Raw genomic sequence first — 14,381 nt, forward strand, 5'->3', positions numbered from 1 at the left:
TTACTGCATATTTCCGATTTCTATGGCCTGACCATATAGGTTGAAACTGAATGATGTGGGCAATAAGAGCTCACTAAGAATGCCTTAATGGTTATAAATGATGAGGAGGTGCAGGTGTTATTTTTGGGGTTTCATATGTTCAGTTGGGAAATAGCAGTTACGTCTTTAAAGACTGTTGTGATATTCAAGACACTGCCGTAAGACGAGTTGTTCGTTTTTTCAGTCTTGACGGCTTGTGGTAAAAGGACTAAGAGAACAGTTTTGAAAGAGTAACTGAGCACCTGTAGAAAACAATAAAGAGCAGCTAACATTTACGGTTACGACTGAGCCCTGCATCTCTATTATTATTTGTTTATTTAGCAGACGCCTTTATCCAAGGCGACTTACAGAGACTAGGGTGTGTGAACTATGCATCAACTGCAAAGTCACATACAATTACGTCTCACCTGAAAGACAGAGCACAAGGAGGTTAAGTGACTTGCTCAGGGTCACACAATGAGTCAGTGGCTGAGGGGGGATTTGAACCGGGGACCGCCTGGTTACAAGCCCTTTTCTTTAACCACTGGACCACACAGCCTCCTATGGCCTCTATAGTACAGCAGGCAGAATGGAGTCAACCAAAACAATCAGAGTCTCACTGTCTCATTTGAAATATATCAGAATGTGAGGCGAGTGCTCAGGTTAGAACATCTTTATTTCAGTGAGTAATACAAACATGAGGTTCAACACAATCCATCTCAAGTATTTACAAGTCAGAATAATACCTTTGTAGACCACTCAAGACATTTCATTATTATAGTCTTTTTTTAAATTGGTATAACAATTTATTATTTTTTTTCCCAATTAAAAAGACACAAATTATAAGCCACACGGTAAAAGATTACACTGAGAAATTATTGTGTTGTTACGGCAGCTATTTTTCAATAAAAAATGTGCTTTGGGCTCGTCTAGCTTTCTCAATGCTCTCAAAGGTGGGGGGTCCGTATGGCAGCGCCAGCCTCTCGCTCTCATTCTCCAGTATGGTCTCTGCCTCAGCTGGAAAATACAAAATAAAAAGTTAGGACATTGTTTGGTCTATTCATTTTTCTAAACAAGAGCAAATATAACTATAGCCACACCGTATTGGTATTGTGTTGCCATTGCACATTAACTCAATGGCATGCGGGTGCATTATTAACAACCTTGGTTTTCTCTAAGGTGGGTTGTACATATTATTCTTTATATATTCACTGTGCCACTTACAGCGTATATACGTGCCTCTGAAACTACAGCCTCCACAATGAACAATACAAAACCCGTACCCATATCCAGATCGTGTATTTTTAAAAATCTTTTTTTCTTGTGTTGGGTTTGAAAAGTTTTATTTATTTTTTTTAAATACATTAAACAAAAACACATTCTTTTTAATTTTTTTAAAAAATAAATATATAAATAAATGTGCAATTGCAATGTGTAGCCCACCATTTTTGTGAAAGGAAAGATGGCAAATAACTATTCGTATGAGTTGTTCCTAATTATGCAATATTATTGCTTTAATTTATTTTTCCTTTAATCACCATTCTGTTAATGTTAAAGTTAATTAGAAACATAAACAAAACTTGTTAAACAAACGTACATATAATTAAATACAGCTATTGTACAAAGAGCCAAACATGGGCATGTGGTGCAGAATGAAATAATGGATATCAAAATATAATGGCAGCACAGCTCAAATATTTATTGTTCATTATTATTTGACTTCTCAAAATCTTCATAGTCTATAACAATGTTTTGCAACCGTAAAGGAATACCCCTGTGTTTTAACAGTATCAAGACTGTTCTTGTTTAAAACAGCTAAAGGGAGAAGAATAATGCGGATCACATGAGGGAAGTATGACATAATCCTCATGGCGTTGTTTTTTGTTTTTGCCTTCTACTGATTCTCTGCAAATAATTTTTCACCTTCATATGTGCACAGGAGCTGTGTTTAATGTAAACACTACAGGGTGGTCTGTAACATTTTAAGTAATTGAAAGCATCATGTACTGCTGAGTAGTAAATATAAAGTACTTTAAAATGCCCAATTGTAAGGTTATGCACTTATTATTACTATTACTATTATTGTTATTATTATTATACCAATAATTTGTATGTTCAGTTTACCACTGGTGGTTTTTTGTAAACGTTTACACGTTACCAAAAAACAAAATGTAAATGTGGCCCAAAAATGGGAAAAAGACAAAGACAATGTTTCTTTGGGCACTTAGATCAGTTAAATATACTCCCTTATACAGGAACATGTCATGGTTTATTGTGATAAAAGTCTCAATATGGAATAAAATTACCTTTCATTCTGGTTGCTAACGTTCCATAGCCCAGGTCCAGCTGGTATACTAAAACAATGCTTAGCGGAACTATAGGCAGGAAGATTTGAGGTTTTCTCTTTTTCATAGCACTAGAAGAAAATAAAATGTCACACTGTAAGCACTAGAATTGAAATATGCATGTATATAGTCCCTTTGCTTTCACCCCCTGTTGCAGTTACATGAGGAGCAGCTGGACCCGGTAATAAATATTCAGGTAATCAAAATATTAATAGCCAGTTTAATACAGTATACTATCGTTTTTTAGACAATTGAATATTACTGTAATATACAACTGTGGATTTTGTTGCTTTTTTTGGTCTGAATTGGTCTGAACTGTCTCAATACTATTTGGTGCCACTGTATATTACTTGTGAGGCAGGTTACTTATTTAAATGTTTTATCTGACGAGGAGACAATTGGAGATTAATTCAGGTATACCAGGGTATTTAGCAAAAGGGGGGTTGAGCGGTTCTACATTTATTCATCTGTCAGCAGAGCGTGTGTGTATATACAGTGCCTTGCGAAAGTATTCGGCCCCCTTGAACTTTGCGACCTTTTGCCACATTTCAGGCTTCAAACATAAAGATATGAAACTGTAATTTTTTGTGAAGAATCAACAACAAGTGGGACACAATCATGAAGTGGAACGAAATTTATTGGATATTTCAAACTTTTTTAACAAATAAAAAACTGAAAAATTGGGCGTGCAAAATTATTCAGCCCCTTTACTTTCAGTGCAGCAAACTCTCTCCAGAAGTTCAGTGAGGATCTCTGAATGATCCAATGTTGACCTAAATGACTAATGATGATAAATAGAATCCACCTGTGTGTAATCAAGTCTCCATATAAATGCACCTGCACTGTGATAGTCTCAGAGGTCCGTTTAAAGCGCAGAGAGCATCATGAAGAACAAGGAACACACCAGGCAGGTCCGAGATACTGTTGTGGAGAAGTTTAAAGCCGGATTTGGATACAAAAAGATTTCCCAAGCTTTAAACATCCCAAGGAGCACTGTGCAAGCGATAATATTGAAATGGAAGGAGTATCAGACCACTGCAAATCTACCAAGACCTGGCCGTCCCTCTAAACTTTCAGCTCATACAAGGAGAAGACTGATCAGAGATGCAGCCAAGAGGCCCATGATCACTCTGGATGAACTGCAGAGATCTACAGCTGAGGTGGGAGACTCTGTCCATAGGACAACAATCAGTCGTATACTGCACAAATCTGGCCTTTATGGAAGAGTGGCAAGAAGAAAGCCATTTCTTAAAGATATCCATAAAAAGTGTCGTTTGCAGTTTGCCACAAGCCACCTGGGAGACACACCAAACATGTGGAAGAAGGTGCTCTGGTCAGATGAAACCAAAATCAATCTTTTTGGCAACAATGCAAAACGTTATGTTTGGCGTAAAAGCAACACAGCTCATCACCCTGAACACACCATCCCCACTGTCAAACATGGTGGTGGCAGCATCATGGTTTGGGCCTGCTTTTCTTCAGCAGCGACAGGGAAGATGGTTAAAATTGATGGGAAGATGGATGGAGCCAAATACAGGACCATTCTGGAAGAAAACCTGATGGAGTCTGCAAAAGACCTGAGACTGGGACGGAGATTTGTCTTCCAACAAGACAATGATCCAAAACATAAAGCAAAATCTACAATGGAATGGTTCACAAATAAACATATCCAGGTGTTAGAATGGCCAAGTCAAAGTCCAGACCTGAATCCAATCGAGAATATGTGGAAAGAACTGAAAACTGCTGTTCACAAATGCTCTCCATCCAACCTCACTGAGCTCGAGCTGTTTTGCAAGGAGGAATGGGCAAAAATTTCAGTCTCTCGATGTGCAAAACTGATAGAGACATACCCCAAGCGACTTACAGCTGTAATCGCAGTAAAAGGTGGCGCTACAAAGTATTAACTTAAGGGGGCTGAATAATTTTGCACGCCCAATTTTTCAGTTTTTTATTTGTTAAAAAAGTTTGAAATATCCAATAAATTTCGTTCCACTTCATGATTGTGTCCCACTTGTTGTTGATTCTTCACAAAAAATTACAGTTTCATATCTTTGTTTGAAGCCTGAAATGTGGCAAAAGGTCGCAAAGTTCAAGGGGGCCGAATACTTTCGCAAGGCACTGTATATATATATATATATTTTTCTTCTGTGCAAGCTTACCCTACAATACATCCAGCAGCTGCGATTCCAAAAAAAGCCCCATAGTACTTCAGGAATTCTCTGGACCATGCAATCTGCATTGCCACCTGTCTCTCTCGCATCTGATTCTGCATCAGGATCTGTCTTTCCAGCTGAGGAGCACAGAAAAACATAAATAAAATCATTACAAATCAATACAATTATTCGAATATCTTATTATTCAAAATTCCCACCCCTAGAATATACCAGTATTGCAAATGAAAGTACTAATAAGCATGTCCAACTTGTACTATTCTGAATCTTGACACTGACCTTGAACGAACCAGACATAAGCTCACCATAGACAATCGCAATATTATGGAGGCAATTAGACATAATCCAAAAAAAAAGCTAATATTAAAATGCTAATATTAAAGAAGATGAGGTTCAGTAGTTTTTTTTTTAAAACAGTGTTTCAGTGCTGTACAGACGTTCTATATCATTATCCATTCGTGCTTCAGCTTTATTTTGATGATTGCCTTTACCTTGTTTCAATTTCCTGTTCCTCTCCAGTTTCTCTGAGATACGAATGTACCAGCTTTACATACATTTTTTTTTTTTTTTTTTAAGTATTCTCATTTTGTTGATCATTAATTAACATTTCTCTACTGCGGGTGTTGTCGAGTGATTGAAAACGAGGGATTTTGAGTTTTGAATTGAAAGTGATGGTCTTGAGAAGTTGAATGGGTCAAAGTTCAAGTATATTTTCCTCTAGAGGAATTATTACTTTTTGACGTCACTACTGTGGTATTATGTTTTTTTTTTTTTCTAATGGCTCAGGATGCAAATCTAGCCATCATCTGTTGTGTCCCTGACAACAAGTTTCTTCTTTCATTAACTGGTGATGAAGTGCTCCCCGCCTATTACTCTCAACAGTATAATGCCTGCTCATATTGTCAGACAATGTGCAATTTGGACGTAATTGTTTCTCACTGAACTTTCAGCTGCACGGTCCTATTCTGGACAAGATTCATAGGAAAGAGGAAATGCTTCATTTAACAAACAGCACAATTCAAAAGGTTTTGTCCATTTACATATAATTCAACAAGGTAGAAAATTATATTCTACATGAAATCTCAAACAAAACTGACACCTATTTTTTCTCTCCGTTCCTCTTCTGATGAATTTATGCTTGGTAATTATTTTTTTAAGAGACAACCTTCATGTTACAAGCTATTAATTTGTCATAATTATGTGGCCTACAAACCTCTTACTAAAATATCCATTCTGACACCTATTATTCATGTGCAAACTATAAAGTGCATGATGACGCTGCTTACTAATTGCACCCATTGTGGTCCTTTATTTGAAGGGTTTGGTAATACAGAGGTTGGAGTAGGAGATGTGACACAATGGAAATCAATTTGCCATAATGACCTATTTAGTTTGAATTGATTTGATATGAGTGAATGAAGTAATGTGATTGACTGAGAAGGCATTCTCACTTCATTCCTCTGTTGAACATCTGTGTTCATCATTGCTGCCAATCGGCCTCTAGGGTACAACACCTTCAATGCATCAATAAGCTACTATCATTTCTGTGTTGTAGTTTGCTTGGGCTAAGCTATAAATGAATTTCCCCTTTATCTTCCTGTAAATGTTATTTCTTGTAAACCACTTTGAGCAACAACACAGGTTTCTGTTTTTACTGATAATATAAACAACATGATCAGTTTTTTTAGGTTTTCTTTCTGAATTTGACGGAGAAGGAAAGGAGCCACAGCTGCAATTTATCTGGGTGTCCTTGTTCCACAGGGGACATAATTTAGACAATAAAATGGAATCTGGATCTGTTGACATGTTTATGTAGCCTAAATTAGACAATAACATACAAGATTTTTTTAATAATTTTCTGCCCCCCGTGTTAGAGTGAAGGATCTAGGATTCTCAGCAGCTTTACATGATTAGGCAAAGTCAAAGGCTCTGAAGGTAATTCATAGTAAGTTAGTAATTTTGTTAGTTGTATTGATTTCTTTATATTTAAAACATTTCTGTGATGTCACCCTTTGATCTTTTGATTGATTAATTCTACAAATCTTCTAACTAAAAGTAGCTGCGTGGCTTTGAGAAGAGCACTGCAGGGCAGATATATTGTTGATTAATGAATCCACAGTTTGTGCTATGAATCAATAAAACCACTGTCAGAACAATTCAACAGAAAAGCGAATACCATTTTATTACTAAACAATCACTTCAACAATTACTGTAAAAAAACTTTGTATAAGTCTATTTTCTAGGTATTTTAGGGGGTCCTAAAAGGGGGGAGCAACTTATACACCGGTGTGACCTATAGGCTTTTTCCTGAAATTGTTATCTCAAAAAGGAGGGGACGGGGGGACGGGGACAGGGGGACAGGGGGACAGGGGGACAGGGGGGTGGGGGGGGGGGACTTCTACACCTTTGAGACTTATACACTGGTTTTTACAGTAGGCCAGTTAATAATTCTAGTATTACAAATTTCGAAAAGGGTTTGCAATTTCAGTTTAGCATTTCATATTGTTTGCTAAAGTTACATCGAACACAGTTCTGGGTTCCTAACAATGTCTTTGGTGGATAAACCACTCTCGACAACAAAGGATGGATTTAAAACAGGGTGGTACCTGTATGTTTTTTTTGTTCTGCTGTGTCCCTTTTCCAGTAGGAACACGGATTCTTTTAACAAACAATATAAAACAAAAATAAATCCTAGCTCCTGTTTTGGAGTGCTAACTAAACTTAACAGGATCCATAATTTAAGTCAGACCGCTAATCCTTGAAATATATTATTCACAAATCACAGATTTAATATACTTTGTTTTAACATACACCATATTCAGGTCTATAAACAGTTCATTACCTTCACACAGAGCTATTGTCTTTGAAACCTGTCCTTTTATACCTGCCAGGCTTGTTAAATTACAAACAGGTGTATTAGCTTAACTGATTGCCAGTCTGTTCTTGGATAGCTATGGCACTATGGGAGATGTAGTTTTTCATTTCTCATTTAAAAAGCAAGAACTTTGTTTCCACCCACATTTACATTCCAGGATAAAGACTGCATACTAACCAGGGTCCTATGTATCTCCCTTCTACAATATTACCCCATATTTTACAACAAAATTCATTTCCACATAAACACCCCCCTTATAATTTTTAATTCTATATATCTTCTGGACAGGTTCAGGAACAACAATCTCATCACCACTTTGTAAATCTCCATAAATTACACAGACGTTAGATTTATCCTCAGCTTTTGCATTTCTTTCCTGGCTTTAACCACTGTTCAAACTAGCTTACAGCCCACTTACTTACTTCTCGAAAACCGATCACTGGCAGTGATATTTAGGTCTTTATCTGTTTTAAGTTTGGCAAAACTATCAATAACTTTACTCTCCGTGTTCACATTCCTTAGTTTTTTGCATTTTTATTTTTCTAATGCCACTTTCATATTCTACATCTCAAACAGTCCTCGCTACTATCTGCATTTAAAAGCCCTGTCATCCAGCACACACTTTATTTTTACACCTTTTATTTACAAACCCCACCAAACTATATTTTATTTATAAACCCAACACAAATATATTATTTTACAGGGGCAGGCCTCAATCCTGCCACAGCATGCAGTAATGTTACCAACTTCGTAGACATTTAATTTAGGCGCTTTCAAGTGCAGTAGTATGAAGTTCTTTCTTACATATTTTAGAATAGCATTTTATTTTTTCTCCAGTTTGAAAATCTAGCTTGGTGTTCTCCTTCCCTTTTTTTTTTTTTACTTACCCTGATTGTTTCTTAGTATTCTGTTTACTATTTAGAAGGATACTTTCTAGACAGCTTTCTATATTATCTGCACCAGTGGTACTCAACCCCGGCCCTCAAGATCCAATCCAGTCCTGGTTTTTACTCCAAGCAAGTGCTAATGAAGCTGCTAAGAGGCAATTAACTAATTTAGGACCTGGTTGGAATAAAGACCAGGACATGAATTGATCTCGAAGGCCAGAGCTGAGTTCCACTGATCTACACAATGCCATCTTTTCGCTAATGAATATATATATTAATTTATTTCTGTATACTATACCAGTGCTACTGCTTATATTATTTCCCCTGTATTAGTAGTATAACTACTACAAATTCCAAATTCTCTGTTATTCATCCAACCAGCCTTCTCTGTTGCATGGTTTGCAAGCTTTTTATGTCCATTTTGTTGTTATTTTATATCATATAATCCTTGCTTTAAATGTAATAGTATTATAAGATGGCTGGTTTTTAAATAGCCCAGTTCATTGACAAGTTTTGTTTTATCTATCATTAGGAATACAACACTTAACTGTATTGCTGTGGATAATATAAATGTTACAAAAAAGCAATAAGATAAACCATTGTGCAATGACGTCTGCTGTTGAATCTTCTAAACAAATTGCAGATGATTTATGGGGTTAAGGAATGTTTATACAAAAATATATTGAATGACAAAACCGCATGATGAGATCGTTTTTGTGTTTCATTTTTTCATTATTTAGCTATGAGGGATCATAAATCTTAAAAATGAGGCATCGATTTTACACTCCATTCAGAGCACAGCACCTTAACATTCTGGATTTTGTTTTCGAGTAGCTATACTGTAGGTTAGGGTTAATATTGGGAAGAAAAGATCTAACTTTGTTTCCAAGGCAAGTTGATGTTAACGAGGATACAAAACAGTTTTTTGTGTCTACTAACAAATTGATTATTTGAGTTCTTCCGTGAAGAACCATTGTGTTTTCTTTTTATACCAAGCATTAACCATTTACTCATTATGAAGCACTGTCGTGGCATCACTGGTAGTTAGTCATTGACATATAAAAAATAAATACCCTTTGGAACACTGTGGCAGCATGGCAGGTTGAAAGCCCTGCCAGAGCATGGTATCTGTTGTGTGGGGAGTATTGGGTGGCAGGGAGGGAGTTAAAAGCCTGCCTGCAAACACACGTGGGAATGTGGCTAGAGCCTTCAATTGAATAAATGTTTAAATAATTAAATAATTAATTAAGGCTCCAGCCACAAGTGTATACACAGAGTGATCACAGGTGTTAGTATAGAATTGTGTTGGTGAAGGACTGTGGGCTAGTGTGCAGTTTGTTGTTTTGTTTGTAAATAAATAAATTAATACATACATACATACATACATACATACATACATACATACATATATGCGTATGAGTGCTTAACTGCAGTTGTATGGTCTCTGAGTCTCCTTGGCAACACGCATCTTGTCACAAACTTCCACACAGATACTATAAAAAGTGGTGTCTACAGAGATATAATTTCCTGTTACTACAGACACTGGTGCACTTTACCTGTAGTGCACTAGACCAGTAAATTTCATATTAGCGGAATAAACCAAATTTAGTCATAACCTCAATGGGGCCAGAAGAGGCCAATTTGAATGACTATACCAGACAGGGTGTGTTGTCCAGTGAATCTATAATATTCACATCACATTCACAACACCCGATTTTATAAAAGATCACAACATTGCTATTGTTTTGGTGTAGTTTCAAACTTTTATTTTAGACAAAGGGGTGCTGCAGCATGTTATCCAAGAGTCAAAATGGAGCTGTTTTCCAAAGACAGTTAAAGGGATTGGTTGTGAAATGGCTGTTGGAACAGGAAGACGTGTTGGAAAGCAGTTCTCGTCGTCAGGCTCGTCTCCTATACCGAGATAACTGCCACATTTATATACAGATTCATTTAGGGGAATTTTAACCCCACCACAGTTTATTTAGTTCATGTTAGGATGAAGGTTCCTGGTGCGGGACCTCCCTGTGTAGCGCACAGTCCGAACTTGGCCACCTTTTAAAACAGCTACCATTATCACAGTAGCTGTCCATCTCTATGAACGTCCTTATTCCCACCCTCCCAAACCATTGATTTGTCAACATTCAGACTGAACCCGCCCATAGGATCCGTAGCAAACTGCTATTGGTTAAAAAGCTGACTAAACTTATCAAGTCATCCTTTCGTTGTAACTGCAATGCAATATTATGTGTGTTCTTGAATTTGCCAAAATGCATGGCAATCGCAATGCTGTAAAAACAGTATGTGACTGGAGATGAAACAAAGGCAAATTTAAATATGTCAAAAGAAATATGGCGAAAGAAAATAGGTTAATACTGGTGCACTATTAATTATTACTTTTTAAATCCATTCAAGTTCCACTTGTCAGTGGTTTACACTGTTACTACTGGAATTTACAGTAGTAGTGTTATATCTTTAAGTTGATGTATTTTGACATTGCACTTACATTTACTTGAACCAATTATTTTGAAATGCTGAAAAACTGAATAGAGTTTCTATTAGCAGGTTAACTAAAAACGAAAAACAACACTGTCAAATTATTAATGGAATAAAATGTTGGAGATGGTGGTTCTCATTTTGCATTGTGGAGCACCACATCAGTCTCATAAGAACATAAGAAAGTTTAAAACGAGGGGCCATTTGGCCCATCTTGCTCGTTTGGTTGTTAGTAGCTTATTGATCCCAGAATCTCACCAAGCAGCTTCTTGGAAGGATCCCAGGGTGTCAGCCTCAACAACAGTTGGTTCTAGACCCTCACAATTCTAAGTGTAAAAAAATGCCCCTTTATCTAAGCTCCATTTGTGACCCCTGTCTTACTATACTCTGGCAATGTAAGACTCTCAACCCAGTTAATGTTGTTCAAGCAATTCATGCTTCATCACCACATTATGGTAAAAGACCCCTTGACATCAAGACATTTCGCTTGCATTGATGGCACTTTCTCTCATTCAACTGGAAGATTTGTGGCTATTCATGAATGGAACAGAAAGCCCTTTACAGTGAAGAAAAGGTCAAGTTTGCTATTGTCAATCCAGTTTCCTGTTTAGTGCCATCTGACAGAAATAAAATATTCCTCCAGAATATTTGAGTGATCTCATGTCCTGCAAAGAGAAGGTAGATTTTTTTTTTTTTACTGACTGTTGTTTCCTTTGCTTTGTTGTGTAAGTGACTAATATACCATATATCAGTAATCAGTAGTGGCATTTGAGGAGGAATAATCATGTACAAATGCAACCCCTGGGTTACAAAATATTACAATTAAAAAGACAGAAATTTGGATTTTAATACATTTTTATGGAAATATAACACAGTTAACATAATCAGCGACCGAAATTCATTACAATGGTTTTTATATTTTACATAAAGAAAAGAAAAACAAGATAGTGAATCTCTGCAGCCCTACTGGACCAACATTTGAATTGCTAGTTTAATTGTTTTTGTTTTCAACTTTGCAAAGTCTACATACATGAGCATATGAAGACCCATTAGACAGTTAGTTATAAAACAGATCTAAGTGGATGGTTGCACTTTGAGTCCTTAAATTAATTTTGTGAGTTGCTTATAGAATACATAGTTGTACATTATATATTAATAGTTACGCCCTGCTTACCTTATAATGGCATTTGCAGTTGTGATGAATAGTACTGAGTGTAATTATGATTTTTCTAGATGTTTTTTTATCATCCTGAATGTATCAGTTGGAAAGCAATTACACTGCTCACATTCAGTCAGAGAATCAGAGTTTGCTTAGAATTCAGAATTCAGTCAAAACAAATAGCTCAACAGAACACATACCCTTTTTAAAATATTTTAAACAAACCACTTTGCACTTATCAAACACTAATTAATTATAACAATGGATCCTTGCTATATCAAATGAATACAGTATAACGCTTGCAGTGTTAAAAAAAGAACCCTCATCAGAAACCTTCCCATTAAAATAAACACATTTCAATAATACTAAATGTTAGCTGGTCATGGATTTGATTAGTCACATTTACAAAGAGCACATTTGTATATCGTCGATCAAACCCCGTTATTGCATTTTAGTTTACATCAGCTTGGCCTTTCCATTATTAAAAAAGGAGTATAAATGTTTGCTCCTCTGTTATTTTGCTCCAAACTAAAACAAAACAGTAAATTAGTGAAGGGGGAATGTACAATCCCAAGCTGAAATAACCATTTAGTATTTATTTTTTAATAGCTGAAGGACTGCTGTTGACCTCACACCTAATGGGTCAGCCTTGCCTTGTCCTTTGCCACAGTAATGACCTGGAGTTGGTGTGGTAGAGACTACTCCACAAGATGTCTGAAGGTGTCTAGCAGGATCGTGGCCCATTCCTCCAGAATATATGTCCCACAGCTGGGCAAATTAGGTATAGCAGGCAGAGGATTTGGACAAAATCCTATAAGACACCTTTTAAATGGAACAGCTGCAGAAGTTTGGCCTTATATCCATCTAACTACTCTGTAACCAAAAATAATCTATGCATAAATTGGCGGCAATATGATACCACCCATTGAAATGCATGACCCTTCTATAATTAACATCTGTAATGATCTTATTTTTGTGACACCAGTGGTCAACCAGTTAACTTCTTTTTATTGTTATAATTATCAATACTCTCAATTGTCACTGTGTTGAATTCATTCACATTTAATAAGGAAGAACAGACCACACTGACCTACCAGCAAAACTACTAATAGGACTGCTTATGCTTTCAACATCACACTTCCCATTTTGAATGATCTCAGTTCTTTTACACACACACACACACAAGGACAGATGAAGAAACAAGGATACTGTGCAAGCAGTACAGCACTGATTCACAGTGACAAGTCTGCAATGTTCTAGAAGGGATTGACACCTCTAAATGATGGTGGAAATATCTATCCAAGTCTGTTATCTAGACTGAATGAAAGGAAAAAAATAGAATAATGAACTTAGAGGAGAGATACCACATTGCACTGCGAGACTTTGAAAATAATGACATTAGCGATCAAGTTCCCCTGTCTTCCTTCCTGGAGTTGTGTATATATATAGCGTTGATTCAGTAGTATCTGCTAACCTCCACGGCAAGTCTAAGCTATACTATTGTTCCATTTTGCAATTCTTAGCCCGCAGGGATGTGAGATATTTAGGTCCTACTGCACTGCAGGGATTAGGAGATGGATGCTTACAATCTGCACCTGTAACACCTGATACTACAGCAGCTTAAAAGCTTCTACCCAATATCCGTTCTTCAAAGAAAAAAGACCATGGCCTAAATTCAGGCCATCCTCTAATTACATATTGTAACATAGCCTTACAGCTGAGGATTGTTTTGCCCTTTTGAAACACAGACCCAGACACCAGGGGCTGGTTGTACTGACAAGATCAGATCCCAGATCCGGGCTCCGATCTTGATCTTGATCTTGCGTTGTACTAAACGGATCGCAGCTCAAACTGAGCTCAATTCTGGCTCAAATTCTGATCCTGCTTTTAGGCAGGATTGTTTCTTGATCCTATTTTTTTTTAAATGGAGGAATTAACAATCCACTTGAAGTTTTTGATGAGGAGGAGGGCGAAAGTGGTACCGCCTCACAACCATGTAGGGTATTTAAAGTTACTGACATGATTGATCCTGTAGTGGGGCCAACGACTGAGCGCACCATGCCCTGCCCACACTTTTAAAAGTGTGTTTAGCACTGCGATTTTTTGCCGCAGGTAGTAGGAGACATCATCGGTGTTGACAAATCCACTGCAAGCCGTATAACCCACTCCGTCTCCGCTGCTATTGTTTCTCTTATAAACAAGTTTATTCACTTTCCGTCAGCAAACCTCAATCAAATTAAAGAGGGATTCTTCAGAAAAGCTGGTATGAGAACCTATATTTAAATAGTCATTGGATCATTTTGTAACGAGTGCTGTGCACCGTATTTTAGGGCAAGTCAGAATAAGTATGTATTTTAAATAATACATTATTAAGAAAACGATTGAGTGTGAACAGACAATCAGCTTCCAGATCTAGTGGGCTTCTATTTTGCA

At 36.8% G+C, this 14,381-nt stretch overlaps 1 protein-coding gene across 2 annotated transcripts in view; it reads right to left on the bottom strand.

Annotated features, from left to right (window-relative positions):
* Window positions 1–676: 676 nt before the first annotated feature.
* Window positions 677–14,381, bottom strand: part of plgrkt (plasminogen receptor, C-terminal lysine transmembrane protein) — a 55,870-nt gene continuing 42,165 nt past the window's right edge. For both annotated transcript variants that reach the window (XM_034015872.3, XM_034015871.3), the window contains exons 3-5: window positions 4,523–4,653; window positions 2,325–2,434; window positions 677–1,035 (exon numbers count right to left, since the gene is read on the bottom strand). In XM_034015872.3, the coding sequence (XP_033871763.1) occupies window positions 914–1,035; window positions 2,325–2,434; window positions 4,523–4,653 (363 nt within the window). In that variant the 3' untranslated portion in view covers window positions 677–913. The remainder of the gene's footprint in view (window positions 1,036–2,324; window positions 2,435–4,522; window positions 4,654–14,381) is intronic.

This window comes from Acipenser ruthenus, chromosome 2 (assembly GCF_902713425.1).
Source record: "Acipenser ruthenus chromosome 2, fAciRut3.2 maternal haplotype, whole genome shotgun sequence".
Classification (NCBI taxonomy): domain Eukaryota; kingdom Metazoa; phylum Chordata; class Actinopteri; order Acipenseriformes; family Acipenseridae; genus Acipenser; species Acipenser ruthenus.